General features: G+C 29.3%; 1 protein-coding gene across 1 annotated transcript; it reads left to right on the forward strand.

Moving 5' to 3' along the window:
• The first annotated feature begins 940 nt into the window (after window positions 1-940).
• LOC108478239 (U-box domain-containing protein 27-like) lies at window positions 941-2,630 on the forward strand. The gene has a single exon (XM_017780677.2). It carries the CDS (start codon window positions 1,063-1,065, stop codon window positions 2,278-2,280), a length of 1,218 nt encoding a protein of 405 aa, XP_017636166.1. The 5' UTR covers window positions 941-1,062; the 3' UTR covers window positions 2,281-2,630.
• The last annotated feature ends 12,622 nt before the right edge of the window (window positions 2,631-15,252 follow it).

Raw genomic sequence — 15,252 nt, forward strand, 5'->3', positions numbered from 1 at the left:
ACCAAACAAAATTTCCACAAAAATAGCAATTAAAAATAAGATTTAAAAAAAAGCATAAAAATTCGGCTTCCACAAATCTAAGGTCCACGGATTTCCTAAACATTGAACTGATGCAATCAAGACCGACCGACCGAACCCTCCAGTGGGCCCCTAACCCTTTCTCATTCTACGTATTTATTTCTATCAGTCTAATCTCCACCGCTCATTTTTCATCTCCTTATTATTAACGTCATTTATGACATTCATCCTACTGCTGATATTTCAAATGTCAAAATCTGAACTACACGCGCCTAGAGATGCCTCCAATTCCAATACCTCACTCACGTTTGACCAACGACTCAGAAAAGCGAAAAAAGAAAAATTGAAAAAAAGAATTTTCTATAAAGAGTTAATTCTACAGTTGCTCCTCAAACTTTAGGCATTATATCATGTTGACCTCAATTTTTGAAAAATGCAACCATTAAATTTTAATTTCAAAGTTTAACATTAAGGTAGAGAAATTATTTTATGACCCTTTTCATCATATCATCTATAGTCCTGTCTAAGTAGAAGAAGATACATCATTTTTTTTTACATTATATGTATATTTAAACTAAATTTCTAAATAAAAAGTGATATGTCTTCTTTCAATTGGACGAAACCATAGATGATATGATGGAAAGGGCCATAAAATAATTTATCTATTAAACAAATTTTCTTTCATTTTATAAATAAATTAACTATATACTATAGGATGATTAATTTATCATGATACTTTTAACCATTCACTAATGAGAAAATTGTTATATTTTTCGAAAAAAGGGTTATATTTTAAAATTGAGTAACTAGAATGTGAGCTTTCTAAAGTTTGGGGACTACTTATGATATTTACTACTGAAAAGCAATTAATGACGTCAGTCATCCTTTGACTACTTCTCTCTCTTCCTTTAAACCCGCACCCCATGCTTCCTCTCCCACCTTCAACTTCTATTTCTTTTTTTATTTTCTTTCACTTTCTCTCTGAAATTTCCTCGTTCTTTTCTCTCATTTTCTTGCCGTCCAAACGAGTAAAAGAAAAAAACAATGAGAAAAGACGATTTGTACATTACGATTCCGAGTTTTTTTCGGTGTCCGATATCGTTGGACGTGATGAAATCTCCAGTGAGCTTGTGCACGGGCGTAACGTACGACCGAGCTAGCATCCAACGGTGGCTAGACAGTGGCAACAACACGTGCCCGGCCACGATGCAAGTTCTTCAAAGCAAAGAAATCGTTCCGAACCGGAACTTGCAACGACTCATTCAGATGTGGTCCGATTCAGTCGCTCGACGTCAAGTCGACGCCGAATCGGCGGCTCCCAGCTCAGTTGTTGTTCCCTCTCAAGATCACGTCAAACTCTTGGTCAAACAGCTGGACAAAAATTGTTCTTCGTCGTTGGCGAAAATAGTTTGTTTCGCTGGAGAATCGGAGGAGAACCGCGAATTCCTCGCAAGAATGGACGGGTTTTTGAACGCGGTGTTTGATTTCATGAGGAATGCGGAATCGGATATCAAATTAATCGAACAAGTTGTTTCGATTTTGGATTTAATACAAAGCAAAATTCAGGACAAGAAGCCGTTGTTGGAATCAAATTGCTTGTCAACGATTCTTCTCGTTCTACAACGAGGAACTTCAGATTCGCAAATCCAGTCGCTTCGATTGCTGGAGTCAATTGCGATCGATGGAGAATCGAAGCTCAAAATCGCCGAGAAAGAGGGATTACTACTCGAATTAGTGAACTCGTTAAGTAAAGAGAAGGATGAAAGGTTGATCGAGGCGAGCTTATCTTGTTTGAGCGCAATCACAAAGCCCAAAAGAGTGAAAACCAAACTAATCCAGTATCGAACCATTCCAGAATTAAAGAACCTCTTATCAGAACCAAACATGAGCGTTTCGATAATCGAGAAATCACTAAAACTGCTGGAAACGTTATCGTTTTGCAAAGAAGGGAGAGTGGAGATACGGCATGATTCGAAATTGTTACAAGCGATTGTGCAGAAAGTCTTGAAAGTGTCGAGCAAAGCGACGGAGCATGCAGTGACTGTACTTTGGAGCGTTTGTTGTTTGTTTAGGGAGGAGAAAGCGCAAGAAGCAGTGGTGGGTTGTAGTAACGGGATGACCAAGTTTTTGTTGCTGATGCAAAGCAATTGTTCTTCAGCCACTAGGCAAATGTCGGCGGATTTGCTAAAACTTTTTCGGGTAAATTCCAACTCTTGTTTGTCAAGTTACGATACTAAGACAACCCATATTATGCCCTGTTGATGAATTTTGCTTCAGCTTTCTCTGTTTTTTTTTTTTTCCTTCGAAGGGGGTAAATTACCCAAATGTTGTAAATCGTTAGAAAATTTTGTTAGATCAAATTACCCAAGAATATTGAATGAATCAATTTGGTTTTCGTATGCTTGTTTGTTGGTGCAAACGACAGTAATGAAGAATGACCCGTCGTTGCCGGGTTCTTGTATTGTCCGTAGCAGTAGCTACTATTTGCTGACTGGAAAATCAACTTGCATCAGATGTGAGACCTTGCACTATCCAACACTTGAACAAAAATAATAGCTATTCACGTATAAAAGTACTTTACAATTTTTAAATATTAACCTATATGTTTAAAATGTGTACTTGTTCAACTTTTCTTTTGTATCCCGCACTCCTTTATTTTTCTATATATATTTACTCTTCCTAAATTTTAAAATCTCAACTAATTAAACATATACATAAATTTATACCCTGTCGTATCACTGTACGTTATTTTAACTCATAATCCTTAAAATTAGATGAAATTTATTTATAAGATGAGGAAATTATTGCTTGTAATTTAGTGGGAAGTATGATAATCGGTTGGGTAATGTTGGTTCAAAGTGGACATGTCTCACGTGACCCTTTTATTGGAGTTTTGTGGGGGGGGGGTGAGATGATGACTATTATTGTTTTATGCATCTGAAGACACGGAAAAGAGTATTTCAGATCGGAATATTGCTCTCTTTTTTAGTTTAATTTAATAAGTTTTTGCTCCACATTAATTTAAATATTTTTTTCAAATAATTGAAGTTTTTATAATGTATATTTTCTAAATTTTGTTGAAATCTTTTAAAATAATTAAATGATGACATACATAATTTCAAAATCTCATATAATCTGGTCTTAAAAGATTAAATTGGAGAATTGTCAAAATTTGAAATTAAAGTGCATAAAAATATTCGGGGATGAAATTATTAAATTAAGGATTAAATATTAATTTATTCCTACGGATTTTGTGAGTGGAAGACACTACAATTGCACCATTTCTTCGGTTGGTAACTTTACAATCCCAAGAAATGTCTAGTCGTTTTGAAGTTGATGCCCGATGTGATGGGCTTATTTATAACAATTGGATATACAATCATGATTTTTTTTGAGAGTATACAGTAATGATTACTCCACAGTTTTAGGTAATATCTCAAATTAATAATTTATTTTTTATCTGATATTTAATTTTTAAAACTATAAGTTGACTTAAAATTTTAATATATTATTAATCTAATTTAGTTAATTGATTTAGTTTGCTCGGAGGTTGGTTAAAATTTTTTAGAGTTTCAATTAACGGTTAATTTAATTCAAATCAGATAATTAATTGAATTAACTTAACTTAATAAATAATATTATATATAATATGTATTAGGCTGTTACTTATTTGATTAATTTGATTAATTCAATCAAATAAATATTATAAATTTATTTTTATATTTGTTTTAACAAAAAATAAAACATAAATATCGGTTAATTCATTAACCAACCGAAATAATGAAATATTTCAGTTCGGTTAACTGTTAAAAGATTTAAAAGTTCAGTTAATTTAGTTAATGCTAATTCAATTCGATTAACCGTTTGAACACTCCTAATATTGACGATTAATAGCATAGTGACAAGTAGTAGTTTCATGTTTTAACACGATAAAAAAAAAATTATCTCTTATTTTTATGTTATGTGCTAAAATATGAAGTTATCACGTGTCATTATATTATTAGTTATCATTGTTATGTCAAGAAACTTTAATATTGTTAATCAAACATCTAAAATATCAAATTAAATTATAATTTTTAAATTTAGATATTAATTAAGTCTTAAAAATAACTTAAGTACCAAATAAATATAATAGGAATATATAAAATATATTAAATTTAAATAATATTAATTAGATAGAGTTTGCTTGAAAAACCCACTTGGGGCTGTCCCGAGAATTAGGTGCATTCCTTGCCTTGTGAACTTTCTAACCTATTCAAATGCAATGAATGAGTGAGCGTGTGTCCTTCGACACTTCCTCTTAGAATTTTTTTTTTTTTTGTATATTACCATTTTATATTTAAATAATATTTTAAATATAAAATAAATACATAAATATTTTTTTTCCTGAAATTAGAGTGGGTTGTTGGAATTATTGGAGCCACAACTCTGGAAAAAAAATGGATTGAAACGTCTCCTGAGGAAAGAATAAAATGAGAGCGCTATTTTGAGTGATAACATCAGATTCATGGACTATTAAGGCAAACAAAATTTCCAATCACTCTCATTCATACATATTACGTAAAAGATTCCCACTTTTGTCCATCATGGATCCTCCACTCCCATATCATATCTATCACACCCACCATTTCTTTCTTATCATTTCGAGTTTATATTTAAAATTTACGGTTATCACTTTTAATAATTTTATCTTTAAAGTTTGAATAAATATTTTTTATAAAAATATAATATATCTTTAACATTTATTAATTTTACACCTTTATTTATTTTTATTCACTCAACATTCTCTCGATTATTTTAATACTTGGTTCAGTTGATGTAAAAATGAAATACTTCATTATACTGGAACTTATAATTTATATATATTTAAAGTGGATAAGAATTGGATTAATATAATTAGCATAAAGAAGTTAACTCATACATAATTATTTTTATTAAAGAAGAACACTAACAATCTATCACACCCTAAAATTTACTCATTTCCACGAGATATCCGAAATTTCTTAAAAGTTGTTGGAATATCTTCAAACTTATGAATGTCCATATGGAAAAAGGGTGGAAATATTCATAATGCACTTTTACCAGAAAAATGAAATAAAAACAAATATCCATATTCTATAAAAAAGAAGTAAGAGTTGGGGTAAGAATAAATTAGGAGGGTATCTTTATTGTATGGAAATGAAAGGTAGTGGAATTAGGTGCTGTGAGTGTGAAATGACTGGTTATCCAATGTGGTTAAGTGAGTGAGTGGTAGGGGCAGATCATGCAACCATGCCCCTTTGCTTCTAGACCCACCATTCAACTTGTCCTTATTTCATATAACATCTAATTAATTTTACATATCATATAAACACAAAATACAAATGTGAGAATGCATATATTCTGTGTCTTTAATTTGTTGAAGATTACCTCACAATCCACTTTGAAGAGCTACTTAAGTTGACCCCAAAACCAAAAACATAATCATTTGATTAGACAGAAAGGAAAAAAGCCTACACCCCCTCCTAAAATATCAGATCATTTTACCCACTCTCTTACCATTATTTATTTATCATCATTATGTCTTCAAATCAACACCCTTTTTTTTTTTTTTTCCTTGTCCTTTCGGAATCCTTTTTGCCCATTCTTTTCAAATTTGATCTGCCCCATCTGAGAACACTACTGCAATGTTGTTTCTCACTTTTAATTACAGCATTTGGTTTAAAACTTTAAGGGTAAACTACCGGAGTTGTTATTTTAGTCATTTAATTTTTATTAATTTAATCATTTTAATTACTTTTATTAAAAATTCTATTAATTCAGTAATGAATTGCTGATGTGATATGTATATATATGTATTATTATAGTAAGAAACATAATAACGTCAACAATACTTGAACTCTCTTGAAATATTATATTGAAAAACTAATTCAAAATTTAACTAAACTCAATTTAATTAATTATAATTATAATTAAGATAAGCATAAAAATTAGGACTCAAATTTAAAATCTCAAAAGCATCATTGTTTTATTTCTTGTTTTATTGGAATGAGTTATCCGTTCAGGCTTGTTCGAAATTTATAGATTTTGAAAAAAAAAGATTAGGCTGAAAAAATGGGTTTAGATAAAAAATTAGGCCTATTTAAATTATGGGTCATATTTAAGCTTAAACATCTAATGGCCAAGCTCGCCCGTTCTATTTTTAAGTTTGTAATACTTTATGTAATTTAGAACACATTAAAAATAAACTTATATTAAATATATAATACTACTCTAATATAAACATTAAAATAATATTAATATGACTATATAAAAATTTTAATAAATAAAAATATATAAATTTATTAGGTATTAAAATAAAATAAATATTTAAAAAAATAATATAAGCAGATTTAATATAGGCTTAAGTTAATTGTTTACAATTATAGATAAATTTAGGAAAAACTTAACATTCATATTTTAAGCTTGATTGGACTTGAACAATATAAAATATATTATTATCATATTTAAACTCCGCCTGACGCTACTCATGGCACCAACAGTTTGAATGCATTTTCATTATTTTCAACGTGGGAATATGACGATTCATTTCGCTGAATTTAACAGTGCATGTTTGATTTATTTTTCAACCTGAGACACATGTATGCTTTATTTATTTATTTATTTATTCTGCAAATAACCTTCCAATTTCTTAAAATTCAGCCCATACAATTTCATGATTTTCAATTTACTTTAAATATGGTTTTTATTAAATAGATTTGGAAACATTAAAAATTTAACCAATTTCTTTCTTTTTTCTCTCTCCTTAAATTCCCCTTTCTAAGACATTTATGTAATAATAAGTTGAGTTTTCAATTCTAAAAAAAGATAAAATTGGTATAATATAAAAGTTGAAGGACTTTATTTTTCTGGCTTTGAATTTTATTGGGCCAATCCATTCAGCTGTAAATTCAAATGAGGCTTAGGTTTTTTATTTGTAAAGCGTTGGAGGCTCGAATTATTGACCCAGAGGCCTAACACCTAATCATGGTGGTTTTTTTTTTTTTTTACATACTAAATGAACATTACATGTTGTCCTCCCAAATTTTAAATAATACGCTTTAACGTAATCGAATTTATATTCTCTTAAACTAACAATAATACTGATATTAATCGAACTAAAATCAATCCACATAATTATTATTTTATATAAAATAAATGTTAAAAAGTATCCAAAACTATAATACCTACTGTTTTACCTATCTTTTGTTCACTGATTTAGAGCATATGATCCAACATGCTCGTGGAATTTAACTATTAATACAATATTTACTTTTATTTATGTCTCTAAAAAATCTCATGAATAAAATAAATAAATTATTAAAATAATTTGTTAGACTTAAAAAAATCTTATTCGAGAAAAAAGCATTCCATATTAGTCTCAAATTAATAATAAAAAATAGTACTACTGAAATAAATTGATAATGGACGAATTATTTGCCATGCCATAATTATTGAACTTTGGACTTATGAACATGTAATGCTGGGACCAATACATACATATAAATTTATGTAAGATTTTAGTTAGCAAAGTTATAAAAAAAAGGATATATGCATTAAAATATAATGTTGGGATTGGCGTATGGTTAAACAAATAAGCCTTTACTTTTCCATTTGGCATCTTCAATGTAGCAGAAACTTGCCTATGCCTTTCAAAAACCTTATGTTATCAGTTTCACCTAACAATGAAGAAAAATGAAAACCAGAATTGTGTGATCTTTAAGTTGTTATAAGCTACTTCTGTCAATTGAATTACATTAAAAGGATTTTCAGATTTGAATCTTTATCACTACTCCTTACACGAAGAACGATTATATCAAATCTATGATAATTTTACTAGAAATTGATAAAAAAAAAAATTTAACATAAAATAGACCCACAATTTTTTAATATTAAATTTAGACTAAATTAAACAAAATTGATAATATGGGGAAATTAACAATAAGGGCCAAAAATAATATTAATGCTATAAATCAATGACCTTGGAAACACGTTAGGTTCATGGCTTCATGCACAGAGCAACCATCTTTTTTCAATCTTTAAAATTTAAACATAAAAAAGAAACCGGAAATCTGAAAACGTACCTGTAGCTGCGTTTTGTTTATGAATCATCTTTGTTTTTCGCCAATGGCCCTTCGAGCTCGGAATGCAGAATACGACATCCCGTAAGGTCGGGAAATAATCTTTGTTGAAGGAAACTAAAAAGGAGAGCGTGCAGACTCTTGAAGTGTTGTATTCTGCATTGCGAGCACAAAGAGCAATGGCGGGGCCTTTGTGAGATCTATGCAGTATACGGGGGCCTAGCGATTGAATCAACGTGGGTGCGCCTGGGAAGAACAATCCAAAGAATGGCGGCTACTCTAAAGCACTGTAATAATTGAATTACATATCTTGATACAAAATCTTGTAGGCAAGAAGTTGCAAAGATTAGAGTTATGGTCCTTATTTTATGGTGTTTTGAAGCTGGGGCGTAGGCTCCGCTCCCCTCAAGTAACAGCACTGTTTTCAAACTAGCAAAACAAGCCGACCTAGAAATTCAGTTGGTGTCTATTCACATATGAGAAAATTTGAGTTCAAGAACGAGTCAGGCCCGAGATTAATCTAAACTTAAACTCAAGATAGATATGATGTAAAACCCAAAAATATTAATTATGAATAAATTTTTTAATGCAATTGTTATATATGTATAATAAATATTTAAAGTTAGTAATTATTCAAAATTATAAAATTATATAAAATATATAAATGATGTAATATATTAATTTAGTGATATGAAAAATAAAATTAAACCTAAAGAACTTATCTATCAAATTTATTCAATTTTGATTAATGAAAATCAAATTTGTATACAGAATTCATATGAAAATGAATTCAAAAACCTCTTAAAATAAAATTTCTTCTTAATTTAAAACATTTTGATGAATACCATCTTGAATTACAAAACTCTATCAAATAGAATCACTATGGTGTTTCTTTTAGCAGGTTCCAAAAATTCGACAAAATGGAGTACATAGTAGCAAATGACATAGACAAAATTTGAATTAACTTTTATTATATTTTATTTATATTTTAACATTTTATGATTTTATTTTGTAGTTTGTTAGAATTTTTTATTAATTATCAATAATTATTATAATTATATAATATTTTACAACTTTTAAAATTTTATGATATTCTGAATCACATCTAAAATAAACTTGAACATTCATTTGTTCAAGTTCATTCTAGACGTGTATTTTTATATTTTTAATATATGTACGTGGCATGCCATATATTAGCTTCTTATTGATTTTGTTAATCGCATAAGTGTCTATTTAACAGTCAAATCGGTTAATGATGATTTTCATTATCAAAAGGGCATAGTTGAATTATTATTATTATTATTGAGTGTTTAATTACTTTTTTACCCTTGAACTTAAATATAATAAATATTTTTAATTTTCAAATTTTAATAATAAAATAAAATTTATTCAAATGTCAATTTAGTAATATAATAAATAATAAAGATTATTTTTTCAGATTAACATTTTTCCCAACTTGTGTCTTCTATATATTTTATAATAATTCAAATAAATAAAAATATATATACATATCATAGAACCATAAATGTTACATACAAATAAACAAAAAATATTACATACAAATTCATATATAATATTATAAAATTCTTATTTATTGTATAGTCATAAACATTACATATAATAAGTTATGTTAGATACAACATTTCTATTAAAGTAAAACACATAAAACTTCTGTTTTATATGAAATAAATTTATATTGTGTTATCACCATTTAAAAGAAATTAATTAATTAATTATTACATTAAAAATTTATTAAATATAAAAATTATTTAAAATTATTTAAGGCTACTCGACTTGATCTAATAGAATACGAAAAAATAGATATATACATAATTTATTACTTTGAACTTGATTTTTTTATTTACATTTTATAAATCAAATGGATATGTTTATTTTGTTAGTAATCTTTTATCCCATGTTCATACTAAAAAACCTTAAACTTATTTTACTTATTCTAAATTAATTTAATTTTATGTTTTATATTAAAATGTTATAGGAAGTTTTATTTGACACATTATCCTAATGTTATCATGCCATAATATGGGTGAAATAAAATTTAATATTAAAATATATTTTAAAAAATTATTTAACAATTGAATTGATTAATAATTTTATTTTTAAAAATCCTCATCAATCTTGAGTTGAATATCTAGACACTTGGTTTCAATTTATTTTATTTAAACATTTAATAAAAAAGAGAGACAAAAATACGATTATAAAATTATTTATTACATTTTTAAAAATGATTTTCATAATTTCATTGATCTCATTTATTAGTAATAAAACCTTTAAAAAATTATTAGCAATAAAATTCATTTAAATTATGGAACAAAATCATTTTTAAGAAAGTAAGAAATAATATCTGTAATGATATTTTTATCTTTTTTATTTTTATTAAAAAATAAATATAAACTAAATGTGAACTTAAGATTAAAGGACCGATAAAGATTCTTTTTATAGGTAAGCTATCGCTCTGTCTATGATTCAATTGTTAATTTTTTTATATAAATATATTTTTAATATTAAATTTGAAGAGACTCATTCAATATTTGAAAGAACACTTAAGCAATACCATAAGCAATGCTACGAGTAGTACCCACTAGTTGTATCATTGCAACTGAATAAAAATAAACAAAAAAAAAATTTATGCAACTTTATTTTTTTACATTTGCATGGTCTTGTCTAAAGAAATCATTCTCTATCTTAAACCTCCCTAAATAGTGATTTAAGTCCTAACACAAATTGGTATAACAACATCATTTTTACACTTAAGATCTAGATCTTTCTCTACTAATTTTTTCCTTAAAAACTTAATTCATAAACCAAGTGACTCATTTGTTTACATTTACTTACAAAATGTACTCAAAATAATGAATTTCTAATAAACAAATTAAGTGCTTAACTCTCCTTTGTTCTAACTTACAGAAGCTTTTCATATATAAGAGTTTGAAGCTTCCCAGGATAAAGATCAATTACAACCAAGACCTATTGAAAAAGGATTATAAAAGGCCAGGCACCTTCATAAAGTAAGTGTAATGGCCAATTTTTGGCCCAAGCAAACAAGCAAAAAATAAAATCCACATAATCAAATTCCAAGTCCATTTACAATGTTAAACAGCCTAAAAATCAAAACTACCCAATTACAATAACTAAACCTACCCAAACCCAATACCCAAAACCAGCCCAAATTAGAACTACCCAAACCTAAGCAATTTTCAGCAAAGAAAAGTGGTGATGAACCCTAGCCGTCACCCCACATTGGCCACCTACGCCACTACCAGTTGTCTGCCACCAGCACACCCACTTGCCTCCACCACTTTATACCTACAAAAGAAGACAAAAAAAAGACAGCAAAGAAAAACACCAAAAAATAAAATTCTTTGTATTTTTTCTTTGGATTTTTGGCTATATAAAAGCCCTATGTTCTTTGTGCCATGAGGGAGGGAATCGATTGTATTTTGGAGAGAAGAGATTGTATTAGAGGGGGTTGTATTACAGAGATTTTTGGGAGAAATCAAAAGGAGAAAACAAGTTCAAAAGGTGTTTGTCCTTATTTTTATTTATTTATTTATTTATTTATTTTTTGATCTTTTTTCTATTCGTTCTTTTTATCTATTTTACAAATATTTTTAACAAAAAAAAACTTGCAAAAAAAATATAAAAAAGGGAAAGAGGGAAGGAACTTACCGGTGTTCAGTTTTCCAACATCGTGGACGACCGAGGAAGCCACCGTCGAAGATCGGTGGCCGGAAACCGAATGGTTTCTTGAGTTCTAGGGTGCTTCTCAGTAATTTTTGAAGGTTTTTGGGTCGTTTTAACCCCAAATTCGGGCTCTACTCGAGAAGGGAAGCGAAAAAAGGCCTCGAAAGATTTTTCGGCTAGCGTGACGGTTGATGGCCGGTCCGATGACCGGAGGAGGGGAAGGGTTGAGAGAGTTGAGAGCCTTCTCTCTATTTTGAAAAATGAATGTAGGGTGGTAGGGTGATGTTTAACTCTTTTTTTTGTTGTTTTTTAAAAAAAAAAAAGAAAATAAAGTATGATTTTAATTAATAATAAAACAAAATAGTATGAGGAAGTAGTTTTAATTAACAATAAAACAAAATAGCATGGGGAGTGTTTTTTATTAATAATAAAACAAAGTAGCATGAGGGGAGTGGAATCAGTTTTTTGCTTGGGACCATGCATGTTACGTTTAATTGGGTAATTTACGCAATTGATCCCCTCCTTTGTGCTAGCCTTCAATCGGGCCATATTTAAGTTTTTTATATTATTTTAATTTGGCCCTGCAGTCTGTGTGCTATTTCGATTTGCCCCCTTTACGCGGTATTTTAAGATTTGGGGCATTTTTAATTTTAGATCTCGGACATTTATACGCAATTAATTTTAGCCCAAAATTCTGTTTCAATAATTTGTTTTACTTGTAAGTTATCTCTTGGATTTTGTTTCTTCTCTCAATTAAGTTTCAGTTATTCTTTTTACAATAAACATGTTTCTACATATTATTTTGATTTCATACTTTTGTAATTATTATTTTTCTTTTCTTTTTTTACGTGCATACTGTTTATATGAAATACCTTTATATTATTATTACTACTATATGTCTATATTTATAATATTACTAATAGTTTATTTTTACATTATTATGTATATACCATGTAAATATTTTAATATTATATTATGTATATATATATCTTTTAATATTGTATTTTTATTGTTTTGCATATGCCCTAATATTATATCGTTTATATATATATTTTTATTTCCCATATTATCTTACTTTATATATTTTTAACTATATCATGTATATGCTACTACTATATATCTATTTATGTAGTATTATTAATAGTTGTTTCTAATATTATGATTATTTCTAATATGTATATATTATGTATTTACCTTCAATATTATATATCGTATATTTCTAATACTATTACGTTATTACTACTATTATATTATTATTATATTTTTACCCATTACTCTTTAAATACACTTATTTTACCTTTTACTCTTCACTCACTATATATATTGTTTACTTATCTATATATTCACATACATATATATAATTTCACACATCATTCCAAAATTTTTACTTGTAATATTACTATTAATATTATTATTATCTTCACTATACTATCGTTCTTTAGTCTTACATAATGATTGTTTATTTATTACTAGTTTTTTTAATCTCGAATATTTCCTAGCTTATTCGTTATTGTCTTTTTATTCGTTTTATTAATTTATTTGTTACCTGGAAATAAGATTTTTTGCAAATAAGGCAATGCTTGGTGTTTGGAAATTTCAAGAAAGCAGTGCCCTAACTTATTGGGTTGCCACTTTTCTCGTTTAATTCGAATAATTAAGTACCCTTCTAAGTTTTTTTTTAGAGGTTTTCTAAATGCAAGCCACTATCTTGGAATTTCAAAGCAATATGTCCTAACTTATTAGATATAGCGTTTTGCTGTTTCGAGATAGGAATTTCAAAAAAGGGATAACTTAATGTCAATACTTTGACGCTAGTGAATCCCAATTTTCAAAGTTAAAATATTTTAAAGAGGACTACATCTTAAATTTTTTTCTTTCGACATTAAAGACATTTGATAATCAATTAGGTACCAATTTTTGGGCGTTACGAGGGTGCTAATCCTTCCTCGTACGTAACCGACTCCCGAACCCGTTCTTTTATTTCGTGGACCAAAACTAATGATTTTAAAACAAAATGTTTTAAAGGTGATCCAATCACATCTAAAAATATTGGTGGCGACTCCCGTTTTCGTTTTTAAAATCGATTCTCATTTTCCAAAACTCAATTTGAAAATGGTTTCGACAGCTTGGGAACTCCGCTGGGGAAAAATAAGAGAGTCAGGCCATGTAATTGATTATCTCTTGTCTTAATGTCGGAAATTAAAAATTTTAAAATTTAATCCTCTATGCATTACATGTGTTTGTATTATTGCATGCTATATTTTGATCGCATTGCATTTGCATGACCGTTGTGGTCACACCCTTAAGTGGGAGTGATAAGCTACGCCTTCGTGAGGTTTTCGCCTCCGTACAGGATAGTGGATCAGTTTCGGGATACATCCGTACCTATGGTTTCGTGAGATTTTCATCTCCGTGTAGCCATAGGGAAATGTATTCCCCTGAACTGAACTCGATTCAAATGAGCCTATAATGGGTGAGGATCGAGGAATCTGCTGGTTCGGGTACCTCAAACTTTAGAACCAACCCCATGTCGAAAGACCATATAAGCCCAACTTAGACATTACCCTTATAAGTTATCGTTGAAATTTATTGATATCATGTGATACTGACTATCTCTTTTCTTTTGCTTGCATGTCATTTTGCATTTACAAAGATATCAGTTCACGGTCAGTTTCTAAGTTAGGAAGTTTTATTATGGAGAACGGACTTCTTGATAAAGTGGAAGGCAACGTTAACGTCCACAGATGGTCCAAGTAAACTCAACTAGAAAAGGGAGATAGTATAGCTGAGGGATACATATCGGAGTTGTCAGATTACACTTGTATTAGCGTCACGCAGAATAATCTCCAAGAGCTTAAGGCAAATTAGGATCAGTGGGGCAAAGAGACTAAACAATTATTCTACGGTAACTATGGAGACTTACCTTACTTGCTTGATGTTCAGATAGACGAGCACTTATTTAGAGCCCTTGCTCAGTTTTGGAACCCGGTGTACAGTTGCTTTACTTTTGGGGAGGTAAACATGGTACCTACTGTAGAATAGTACACTGCTTTACTTCGTTGTTCCCGATTTCAGAATGATAGGATCTATTCCCGAGCTCCTTGTGTCCCTACCTTTTGGAAGAAATTGATGATTATTACGGGGATGAGCGAGCAGTGGGTCACAGCCAGAATTAAAGAGAAAGGTGAGTGCAAGTACATCTCGTGGGGCGCTTTGAAAAATTTGATTTTGACACACCCTGATGAGACAAAGAAGATAGATGTTTTTGCCCTAAGTTTATATGGATTGATGGTCTTCCCTAGGGCTTTGGGATATGTGGATGAGGCAACCGTGGATCTTTTTCATCGACTCAGTAAAAAGGTCACTTCTGTCTCTGCAATTTTGGAGGAAACATTTAAGTTTTTAGGTGCATGTAGGAGGGCTGGTGCTGGCA

This window comes from Gossypium arboreum, chromosome 11 (assembly GCF_025698485.1).
Source record: "Gossypium arboreum isolate Shixiya-1 chromosome 11, ASM2569848v2, whole genome shotgun sequence".
Lineage (NCBI taxonomy): Eukaryota > Viridiplantae > Streptophyta > Magnoliopsida > Malvales > Malvaceae > Gossypium > Gossypium arboreum.

Bases quoted from the DNA above. Each gene is read 5' to 3' on its own strand.
- LOC108478239 (XM_017780677.2), top strand. From the start codon at position 1,063: ATGAGAAAAGACGATTTGTACATTACGATTCCGAGTTTTTTTCGGTGT.